This window comes from Coenobita brevimanus, chromosome 103, assembly GCF_032717465.1.
Source record: "Coenobita brevimanus isolate Jiangsu-jjx chromosome 103, ASM3271746v2, whole genome shotgun sequence".
Lineage (NCBI taxonomy): Eukaryota > Metazoa > Arthropoda > Malacostraca > Decapoda > Coenobitidae > Coenobita > Coenobita brevimanus.
In genome coordinates, this window is record NC_137056.1 from 37,237,579 (window position 1) to 37,249,972 (window position 12,394).

General features: G+C 42.4%; 1 protein-coding gene across 1 annotated transcript in view; it reads right to left on the minus strand.

Annotated features, from left to right (window-relative positions):
• Positions 1-12,394, minus strand: part of LOC145415679 (uncharacterized) — an 88,013-nt gene that overhangs the window by 58,412 nt on the left and 17,207 nt on the right. The window contains exon 5 of the mRNA XM_080284893.1: positions 11,849-11,995. Within this exon, the coding sequence (XP_080141019.1) occupies positions 11,849-11,995 (147 nt within the window). The remainder of the gene's footprint in view (positions 1-11,848; positions 11,996-12,394) is intronic.

Sequence of the window (12,394 nt, forward strand, 5' to 3'; positions counted from 1 at the left end):
TTTTCCCTCCCAATTACACTGTCTTTATGATATATCTCAAGTGCATCGCTTTGACCTCTTCTCTTGCACTCCTTCCCTCTCACTCCACTTAACCCCATTCATCTTACTAACCCCAGACGATTTTACTCAGCTGTAGAGAGACTTGTAACAGCAGGGGTGAGATAATTACACCCTACATAAGCCTCTTCAACCCCAGGACGTCATTATTTATTTTACTTATTTATTTTCAATTTTGCTGCTGCCGAACAATGTCATTCAGCTTACAAAGGCCATCCGGTAACAAATGAGTAAATGAAGGCTTTATCTAATACTATAAATACACACACACACACACTCTCTCTCTCACTCACAAAGACGTCCTCGGGCTGAAAGGGTTAATGTACAGTTGCAGTCAATGATACTTTTACAGTCTCGGGCTCCCAACCCATGAGACGAAATCTGCCCCCCTTCCAACCGTCTGAATGTTACCTGGTTATATTTTTTTCTTATTCTAACTTGGCCCCAAATCTGCTATCTCTTCATCCTGAATGCTAAGTTGTAACAATAGATTAACACTAGAATATGATGCTAGTCATGAAGAAGTGGCAGAAATGATGTACAGCCGTAATATTGTCTTTTTCCGCTATTCGGCTGCGTGAAATAAGCTGCGAAAGGACGATAATCTGCGCCATGTTAAGATGAAAAGAGTATGGTTAAGAAAGATTTTAGTAGTGTCGATACAACTTAGAGACTGGAAAAGGACTATTTGCCCATGTACTACTGCTGGCACTATATCGTCACTTCACTACAATAAATAACGGAAGAGTGAACGATAACTTTTAAAACCTAGTGATGCGCTCCTCGGAACCCAGCCATTTTTTTCAGGATAATGTGTATACGTTTCATTATTGTTCGTCTTAAAAGCGGTGCGATATTCCTGACCGCGACTGTATATTCCTGGAACAGACGGGGAATATACTGTATAGATAGATAGACAGACAGACAGATAGGTAGATAGATGTGTGTGTGTGTGTGTGTGTGTGTGTGTGTGTGTGTGTGTGTATCCTTCTAAGTTTTTCGGAAGGCAATACAATATGGCGTGGCGGAACCAAAGTCTTAAACCTTTCAATACGATTACTTTTTATTCTTGCTACTTCCTCCTATTTTTACTTATAGATGGAATTTCTAGTGGCGAATATGTTAATGATGGCAATATATAGCCCCTCCACTTCGAAAAGTTTCTCGTAAGCTGAATAAAATCGTTTTAATGATGGTATAAATTAACTAAGATATAAGCACCGGACTGAGGGGGTTAACTGGGCCACTGCGTGTTCCTTTATAGAGATGAGTTCACTGAAGTTATGGACGCTTCTGTATTCCTCTCTGTACCATCAGCTTCTCATATTACAAAGGGTAGCTTTATTTTAGCCCTCTCAGTATTTCTCTGTACTACAACTGAAAGGACTTAAAGTGTGGTGAATACGAGGTTAGAGGTTAATAGCTGTGAGGTTCCGTGTCGCCTTCTACGGTTTAAATGCAGTCTCTTTGCCGGGTCTGTCAAGTAGGTGCGATTTTGCATGCGCTTATATCCGTAATATTTCCCTCATACTCTTCCTACCTTCATATCTTCCACCCCCCCCCCCTCTCTCTATCTCCATTTCTTCGTTCTCTTCATTCACCTCTCTCTCAGTCACACTTCCAACCTTCATTCCCACCCTTTCTCCCTCCCCTCCCTCCTTCCCTCTCTTCTCTCCCTCGTCCCCTCCCTGTAATTTTATGTTATCGCCTGCTCCCTCCCTTCCTCCCTTTCTTGGTGCTCTTGCCTCATCCTTCCCTCCCTATCTTTGTTGATTCCCACCCACTCATTTTTTATTTAATGGTAGTTAATATGAACTCTCTTTGTCACACTCTCACTCCCTCGCTCTCTTTATTCCCTCCCCTCCATCTCTTTTTTGCTCCCTTCCTCATTTTCTTCACTCCCTACCAGCCTCACTTTCCCTTCCTTGATCTTTCCCTCTCTCACTGTCTTCATGGCTCCTTCCATCTATTCTTTATCCTTTTGCATCCCCTTCCCTTATTCACTCACTCTTTTTCCCTCCTACTTTTTTCTCAGGCACGACACAACTGAATCTTTAGACGAATCAGTTCTTTTTTCTTTTTTTTTTCTAACAAATAATCTCATAATGGGGCAATATAAACTCCTGTGCACTCCCTTCATTTCGACCCTCTCATCCTTACTCTCCTCTTCCCTTCCCTTCCTCCTTCACCTTCTCACCTCTCTCCTTCCCTCTCTTTTCCTCTCATGCTCACCCTCTTTCCTCCCTTTCTCTCCCTCTCATTCTCACTCTTCTTCCCTTCTTCCTTCACTCTCTCACCTTCTTCCTTCCATCTCTTACTCTGTCTCCCTCCTTTCCTCTCACGCTCACCCCATTTCCTCCCTTTCTCTCCCTTCCCCTCCCACACAATCGTAATCACAATGTTCTTCAGTGGTGTCGCCTGGGATTATTAAACTCTAACTGCCTATAATTATCGTCGTTAAGCTACTCGTTACGCCCCATTGCTTTTTAATTACCCGCCCTCTCTCTCTCTCTCTCTGTGGAGGGGGGGCGCTTAATTGGTTTCTTTCTTGTCTTTGTTCTTGACTCTAGGCTGTTTTGGATGTGTGTGTGTGTGTGTGTGTGTGTGTGTGTGTGTGTGTGTGTGTGTGTGTGTGTGTGTGTGTGTGTGTGTGTGTGTGTGTGTGTGTGTGTGTGTGTGTGTGTGTGTGCGCGCGCGCGCTGGAACGGTGCTTGTGTAAATGAACAAAATCTATGTGTTTACCTCCTCGTTGCAACAGAAGCTAAACACACATCAACTCGGTATATCTAAAGTAAGTGTGAACCAAAACAGGGCACACACGTGTCGTCCACGGTACGACGGGTCAGCTCAGAGAATACTACACAATATACCAGTTTTTCATTCCAACCTGACGACGCCATCGCAATGAATGAGTTAATGGAGATACAGTGGCAGGATTATTATTAGGATTATTATTATTATTATTATTTTTTTTTTAGGGTTGGCGGTGGTCGATGACTGTGGGGGTAACTTAAGCTATTCACTTCCCTGTCATGGTGGTAGGTGGCAGCAACCATCCTCCACTCACCTGATGTAGTCCTACCTACTTCTTATGGTGACAACACTGAGTGACAAGCCTAATGGTTTCCTGTAGCCAAGGAAACCATTTACAGCGCTGAGTGGTAACCATATAACCAAACAACTGTGATGCAAAGCCTACTATGGCGCCGCTATGAACTGGGTGGAGAAACGCAAATGCGGCGTCCATCCGGAAACTCAATCTCCTCACTCATCCCCACGTCTCTCTTTGACGATGCGCTGTCTACTGCAAGAGAACAGCTGTCTACCGCAAAGGAACATCGATCACTGCACAGAATGGCCCTGCAACGAGGACTGTTTGCCTGCGGTTGATGAGTCTGCTCGGCTAGACAGACCGAGGAACTCTACGTTTTTTTTTTATTCTGTCCACCTCAGTACGAATCTACTACACTAAGGAAGGACCTGTAGTGGTGAAGGAGTACATTCTAGATGCAGTATATCTAATCCCTCCATTTCGAAAAATCTTTTCTATGCGGCATAAAATCATCTGCATATGAATAAAAGTCATTGGTTTGAAGGGTCCACTACAAAAACAGAAAATGGTGAGCAGCAAACTAAGCTTCAACCATATGTAGGCAGTAAGTAGACTTCACCCTATTTACACTAACCTGGCCTCAAACTGCCGCCTCTCCTTACTGAATGCTGAGTTGTAGCAAATGGTAAACACAATATGAAGAAAGGAAGAAATGGTATGAAAAGGATGTACATCAGTAGTATTATCAAAATTTGTCACTGAGTTACGTGGAATGTGCTGCAAAAACCCGGGAAAAAAAAAGTCACGTAAAAACAGTATAGTACCCTGATGATAGTAAAAAATATGACAGAGATTAAGTATTATTCACAAGGCAGATGGCTGAATGATTCCCTCCTCCTATCAAGTAATCAGCATAAGAATGTACTGATAATTACTGTTGATAAGCTAGTCGATTATGTAACCCAGGAAAGCATATAGTCCGTTGGGTGATAACCATATAACCACCAAATACACGCTTGGTCTAAGGGTTAATAAGCTCCCAACGGCTGCTGCCCGTAAGTGTCGAAGTACGCGGGGTAGTTGGGGTATACTGTTCACGTAATGCTACTTAGGGAAGAGCAACTGGTCACCCTTGCAGTGAATGTCTTTGCGCCTGTCAATCAAGTTCCTGCTATGGCAATAAAGAAATGGATGATTGATGGCTAAAGTGATATATGAAGGAAGCTCCCTAACACCTCTTCCTTGGTGATTTATTTCTGGGTATGGCAAGTTAACATCCTTTTGTACGTCATCTATGCAGAGTTTGGCGATGTTGGAAGGATTTATGTAACACAGAAGAGGACAGTAATGTGTAATAAACAAAATAAATCGCTTAGGAAAAGGTGTTAGGGTGCTTCCTCAACCGACGAGAATACGGGCCTAAGATACAAGGAATATACAGAAAATTCGACAGATTAATCACGTGAAAGAGATCGCTTATATGTAAAAAAGAAAAAAAAAAAAGAAAAAAAAAAGAAGGAAGTCGATTAACAGGTGGGTATGTACAGATAGATGATTAGATGGTCGATAGATATAAAGGATACAAAGAAATGGTCTCTCTCTCTCGACCTCAGCACTGTTACACCTCTTTCTCACCCTCCCTCTCTTTATCACACCCCCTCCCTTTGTTCTCCTCTCCCCGTCCCCCACCCCTCCCTCGGGTTCCTCCCTCCTTCAAGGTACCGAGAAACAGAGTAGGACGGAGGGAAAGTCATCATCATCATCATCACCATCACCACTGCCATCACATCATCATCACCAACACCACTACCATCACATCATCATCATTATCACCACCATCACCATCATCAGGGCCATTATCATCACCACCACCACTACCATCACCATATCATCATCACCATACGTCCATTCTCTCGTGACTCAAGCTTTCGAAATTCTCGGACCCACCTTACACGCCAACAATCCAAACAAGAGAATGATTCCTAACGCCAGAGGTAGTGAGTTTCGTCTACTGTCAGGGTATTGAAGGAGCACAACCACTGCCAGGCTCACCTCCAAATATTCTTCAACCATTCATCCACTTCTGTCCTTCAGTTCCTTCACTCTCTCTCTCTCTCTCTCTCTCTCTCTCTCTCTCTCTCTCTCTCTCTCTCTCGTTTACCATATTCGGCTGTTTTTTTACGGGTCTTCAACATCTCCTCCTTCCCCAAGTACATATTCATATAAGCCCATTTCAACACCTTACTGAATATTCAGTGGTCGGGTTGGCAGATGCGCCTGCTTGTCATTTAGACTAGCGCTCGATCCCACGGCTGGAACCAACCCAGAAGCGTACATATAACTTCGTATTCCTTGGCTGACGACAAGCTAGTTTACGGTGTTCAGCGCCAGACGATTCTACTCTCCACCCGGAAGAAGGATGGCGCAGTAGTATGTTCCTAAAGAGCGTTCTAGCGAATTTACACCTCGTCGTGGATGAAGGATGAGTGCGCAGGATACAAAACTCAATAGGACTCGTTGTAAACAGGTTATTCCACTCAAGTACACTGCCCTTCCAATAGATTAATTTTTCCACATGTACTGCCGTCACTCCTGCAAGCAGCACTGTGGGGACTGGTCACTTCTCCTATGAAACAAAGTGGTGATTCTTAACCATACGGATCAGCTGTTTTTCAGGAGCCACAAAATATGGCTTGAACGTGCATGGCAGAGTTGCCCGTCCATATCACAAACACACGCTTCTACCCTTTGACCAACTGACTCCCTTACTCCACATCTTTCACAAATGTTATCCAGCCGAAGCCACTGCCAATAATCACCAGTCACAGATGCGATGTGTCCAGCTATCTCATTATACAGGGACCTTGAATTCGGCTTTCTTTCTTATTCAGTTTCATTTGGAAAAGACATTAATGTGTATGTGAGTTGTCTTACTGGCTTATATAGTAATCAGTCAGTTCATAATTACATTCTGCATTAGTATGCTATACTGTCACTCGAGGTACGTACAAAAATCATCAGCAGGACGTCATGGTGCTCAAACCAATTAAACGTTTCTATGTATTCATTATCCAGTTACCAACATATACATGAATATTTTCACAGTTATGTTTTTACGAGTATAGAAGCACTGAACACCCACAGGTATGATTATTCTCACCTATAGTCTCAGTTTAACCCGTTCAAGCTAAAGCCGTCATAATAACCTTATTCTTGCCGCTAAGAAACAATTTAATTCAGCTTAGAAAGTATCAGCCAGTAGTTCAGGGGTTAATAGTGGCTTTAACTAACCCACTAGTTTGAAAAGTCTCTCCCAAGCTACATAAAACCGTCTGAATTTGACAAGAATAAGATTTTTACTTTTTAAGTCCTTGGATTCGAGATTAATGTGAAGAACACCGAGGGGTCTGCCAGCCTAATTAGATGACCTTAAAAGTGAGGTTCTTCCCGGGTGATGTAGTGATGATAAATGGAGAGATTGGTGTCTTAATTTACTATTTCCTCGATCTAAGAAGGTCAGCTGTGATTCCTTGCCGATTACCTTCATCACACAGCTAAGAGGCAGCCAGAGGTCATGATCAGCTGCGTCTTTCCAACTGGATGTTTTAGCCAACTCATTAGTTCAGTAATCTATTCCAAGGACGTCGGGAGAGGAGATCCGTGGAAGAACACTAACTAATGTAATGGGAGGCTGAGTTGAAAGGTGAGAGGAAAGACAGAGGAGGGCGTGAGAAGAGAAACGAGATAGGGCAGGCAAAGGAAAAGGAGAAATAAGGGAGAGCAAGCAGAGTAAAATGAGCAATGAGAGAGGGCAGGCAGCGATACAGAGAAAAGTGTGAAATGAGAGAGGACAGGCTGAGACACACAGGAAATGAGAAATGAGAGAGGACAGGCAAACGAAAAAGAGAAATGAGAAAAGAGAAATGACACCTTCAAACAAACCTCATTCAGCTTCTGTACTCAGGTCTATATTCCACATCGAGGCTTTAACAGCGCATGCAGTTTTATCTCCTTACACAACTCTACTGAACACTTCCTCTACACACTCACTTCTCTTTTCCATCACTGCACTTAGGTACGTGATCTCTTATATCATCCCATTCTTTTGCAATATACCAACAGTGAGAGACACTTAATCGCTTAACAGTTACTATTTTAATCTCATAAATATTTCCTTTCAAACCTCACCAAACACAGAACATCACAGGCTCTGATCCAGCCAACAAAAATTCGGTTCATTATTAGCACGCAACACAGCAACATCTATATACATCAAACACTTTCACCACTAATCACCAGCTTCATTCTTGCCTGCAACTCTTCCTCAGACCTTAATTATACATACATACATACATACATACATATATATATATATATATATATATATATATATATATATATATATATATATATATATATATATATATATATATATATATAATACACACACACACTGGCTGCCTTCCTTTATACGACCCTCGTGTAATTCCAGGAGTTGACGTATTAACTGGAAGGATAAGGCACAGCCCTGTAAACCTTTTCAGATCCTTACAAAACTGTATCAAATCGAGTGGTGGAGGCAAGGGTAAAATAGAAAAAAACATCATCTAGCTGCTGTATATCTGACGCGAATGTATTTCTGCGTGCTGGATAAATTCGCCATGCGCCAGCCACAATACAATGGGTAAGTGCGGTAATATAAGTGAAAGGGTTAATGGCACAAGACGTTGATAGATACGGGTTATGGCGAAATGCGATACTGCCATGGTGAGGATTATTATTGTACGATTCAATTTCCCGTATTGTCTCGTACTATTTGGAGGAATTGGACACGAACGACTTTTAAGTTGAGAGAGAGAGAGAGAGAGAGAAATTTCCTTGCACGTTTGAAAAGTTGTTTATCTGCCATCCTATAGTTCGTCCACCAAAACTTGGCGGAGGTTAAATACTTTCGTGCATTTCTGTAGCTCTACAGCACTGTCTTTCCATAACACTTCTTCATGACTAGCATATGCAGCTCATCATTCGCAATGGCACGCAGGCAACTTTAGGCCAAGGTAAGTTGTACACGTGTCTAATGGTGAAGCTTGCCATTGGGTTCATATCACAGTATCGGCTGTACTGGAACTTACTGTATTATATTAGTATATGAATATCCCAATATTCTGCTGCTCGTTTAACTTATACTTCGTTATCTTTTACAATTAGGCTATTATATGCACGATAGGTGTGCTGATCTGAGTCTGTGATGTATATCAACTGCAAACAACAGACCTACTTCAGTCATGAAACATGATATACACATTAATGTGCCGGAAATAAGTTATTTTAAATCTATATGAAGCCTGTCTTCCAATCAGCGTCTCTGCTGAACCTGGAAATGTGGAGCAGGGGTGGTCCATTTAGGAAAATAATTCTACATAGTATATCGAGCAGCGGCCACACATCTCCAAAGTCGCTTTTTCCACCTACCGTATTGCTGACTGTACAGCACATAGACGAGGTGCCGAACCTGCTGTGTGAACTTTGTCCTTCCGAGACGGTGCAACAATGGGGCAGTGTAGGAAGGGAGGAAGGTAATCTGAACAGACTCCATGCTTCAATTATGCACTCAAAGCAGCAACTAACTGTGTTATGTCAGCACTGAATTTCTGTGACTTATCACCAGATCTGAGCACCTGTATGGATGATGCACAACAGAATATCAAATTCATTGGACTTATGAACCTTAATCGAAAACAGACAATACCTACTGTACATGTTCTAATGTTTTAGAATTATGTCGCTGATAAAACAGGACATAGGGTATAATTCGTCGAAGAATTCCAGTTGAGCTTTTTGTTGACCTAGTACCATTAATCAAGACTAAATGTCCTGTAACGTTTACAACAAGAACAAGGGCGATCACAACAACATTCATGAAGCCAACGGCCACACACTGACAATATCAAAACATGAATGCAAATAGTACAATAAAACTGCCATCCAAAACAAACAAAGGAAGCTGAGTATGTGTAAATATACAAATAAGAATAAATTAAAAGTCAGCGACTGTAATCATCTCCATGATATGTCACGTAATTTGGCTTCCAGTCGACCCTGCTATTTGAGATAAGAAGAAAACAATATCAATGTATATGTTTATAATTTATATGATTATGTGTGGATCCATTAAAAAAAAAAAAAATGTTCGATGAAGAGTAACAAAGATGGTGCCAGTTATATATTAAATCGTACTGCACGTCATTTAAGTAAATAAATGCCGAGTCTTTTTGCTTTTGAATATTATATTTTCTTTCCTGGTGATAATTATTAATCTGCAGGGGGCAGTCTTATTTTCCTGCCAAATATCTATCGAAGGGGGCGGCCAGAAGGAGAGAACATTCTAGCCCCCTCTTACTTTATACATATTCAGTTCTTTACTAACAGTAAGAGTGGATTTCACTGACCCGTTTTGACTGTAAGATCTATGTGTTTCTGTTGCTGTAACTCTGTTCCTTTGTTCGCCTTGTTTTTTTTGTTTTTTGTTTTTCCACCGTTACAGAAAGATCATGGTGAAAACATGCAGTAAAACTGCAGTAAATGACAATGGTTGGGGTCGGTAAATATCGGTATGGTTAGGACATCAAGAGAATTATTGTGACAAGGATTACTAGTGCGCAAACACACACACACACACACACACACACACACACACACACAGCAACGGGAGCATGAGACGTGTTATACCTTCATTAATCTGGCCTCAACACGGGCACCAAGTGTGAGTGAACCCATCTGCCCTGGACCCATTAATTTCAGAGTGGCGCAACGCAACACACTCCATTGCACAACGCGTAAACAGAGAAGAGGTGGCGAGTGAGGGGGCGTGAGGGGGGAGGGGGATGCGGGGCGCCGTGTGTGAAAAGAAAAATAAAAACGTGAGGGAGGGGAGGGAAGGGTGTGTGTGTGTGTGTGTGTGTGTGTGTGTGTGTGTGTGTGTGTGTGTGTGTGTGTGTGTGTGTGTGTGTGTGTGTGTGTGTGTTTTAAACTGGATGTAGCCAAGGTCGGGGCAGCGGGGTGAGTGCGTCTGAGGGGTGTCATTAGTGGTGTGTGCCGTATATGGGGCCAGGACGGGGCGACGAAAGGCATGGGGTGAAAGGTGGCAAGAGGAGGGGGTGGGGTGTAGGGATGAGGGGATGTGGGGGAGGGAGTAGGGGATGCGGTGAAGAGAGGGGTGGGAGGATATGAGGGGAGAGCTGGGGAAGTGGGGGGCATATGTTGGTGGATAAGCAGATGTGTGTAGTAAGGGAAGGAGGTAAAGGAGAGGAGCAGGGGAGTGGGAGCTGCAGTGGGTAGTGATGAAGGTGAGAAAATTTATGACGACGAAGGAGAACGAGGCCTTTGGAAATCTGAACAGTGCAGAAACTCATAAATAAACAACTTCGTGTAATAATAATCTGCATACGATGATGACACCGACTTCAACAGTACTGCATAACTTCCCTGTCATTAGGTTACAATTAGAATGAAAGTGGCTCCTCCGGCGAACATTTTGGTAAAATGGGAAGCCATAACCAGAACTCTTAACCCCTGTACAACAATGAAATATTTTTTACTTCATTCAGGCTACCACCAGACGATTTTATTTAACAAGACCTCTAATAGTGAAGGGTCCACGGGGGTCACTGATGGCTACACCTAAATTATCCACTTTGAAAAAAATCCTCCCAAGCTGAATAAAATCGTCTGGTAGAAAGAACATTAAATTTTCATGACTAAAAAAAAAAAAAAAAAAAAAAAAAAAAAAAAAAAGGCTTGCTCATCCTTGCGAAATGGTGTTGGATTGTACCGTAGTCCAATTATGGGAAAGAAAAAATGAATTGCGATAACAGAAGAGATATGACGAAAAGGTTAAAAAGTTATTTGAAAAAAAATATACATAAAAAAACAACTGGAATAAGCAGGGACAGAAACCCCTACTGTAGAAGTGCTTTGGTTCAAGTTACTAAACACAGGATGCAGTGCCAGACAATTGATAAATAGGCAGAAGATCTGGGTAAGTTTAAGGGCAAATGAGTACATCTACTGTAGGTTACGTTCGAATATGAAGGTCACAGGTCAATAGCTTTGGCTACTGCAGTGAAATCTACCGCAAGAGGGCGGTTTACCCCCACCTGGGGGTCTCTCTGTTCTTCTTCTGCTGTCGATTCTTCAGCTTACTTTATGTATATACCTTGTTTTCTCACAAACCCAATTAGCATATCAAGCCGTATTCTCGCTGGCCTTCCATGCCTCAACCTACTTTCAACATCACTTCCTTATGGAGAGGGACGCCTTCACGTGGTGCCGACGATATAACCGAGCGACTCTGTTGCCTTGTCATAAAAACCTACCTTCAATTCCCTTCCTACCCTCTAAAAGGAGGATGGTGAACTATAGAATGGCAGCTTCAGCCTAGAGTCCAGCGGGTTCACGTTCAGATGAGCCAATAACAACAAAAACACCTGCCGGTCACCCATCACTGCTTGATGAACAGTCAAATACTAACGTCCGTTCTCTTCTGTCTTTACCTCACCGCTGGATTCACAGATGCCTGAATGTAACGCTGTGGGCTAAGGCGCAGATTATCAATCAAATGTAGATTACAATTTTGACATTAGTCCAACACGCCACATTCAAGCTTCTGTGAATGCAGCAGTAAGGAAGAGTCAGACGAGGCGACGGACTTTAGTACCTGATTGTACACATCCATCTTACTCGGCCACCCGTTGCCTCCTTTCCTCGGTTCTCACGGCCGTTACCAAGACGACTCTGGAGCAGGAACAATTGGCGCTGATTCCAGGTGTGGTTGATTGTGATTGCCGTGGAATTAACAGTGATGGATTCATATAATACGGACGCCCTCTGCACCGACAAGTTAGGGTGGTTAATTAAGGATCACACTTCAATTTTGATTTAAGAGGGATTCACTTTCAGCTGTGGTAATTGCACTTCCTGATGACGATAAAAGTGATAAACTGATCAATTAATCGCCGACGCTAGGGATGTAAAAGTTCTGGATAACTGCATCGAAGGTGACATGAACCCCTTGAATTACATGACGCTTCTTTTTCTTTATTCTGTCTTCCTTCTTCTTCTTCTTTTGTTATCTTCTGGTGATCTTCTTTATCTCAAGGTAGACCGACTGTAATGAAAGGGTCAATGAAACTATGCCTAATCCTCCAGTTCGGGATGTTTCTTATATTAATAAAATCATCCGGAAACAGCTACAAGAAAACAACTAAGACGTCCACTCGCTGAAAG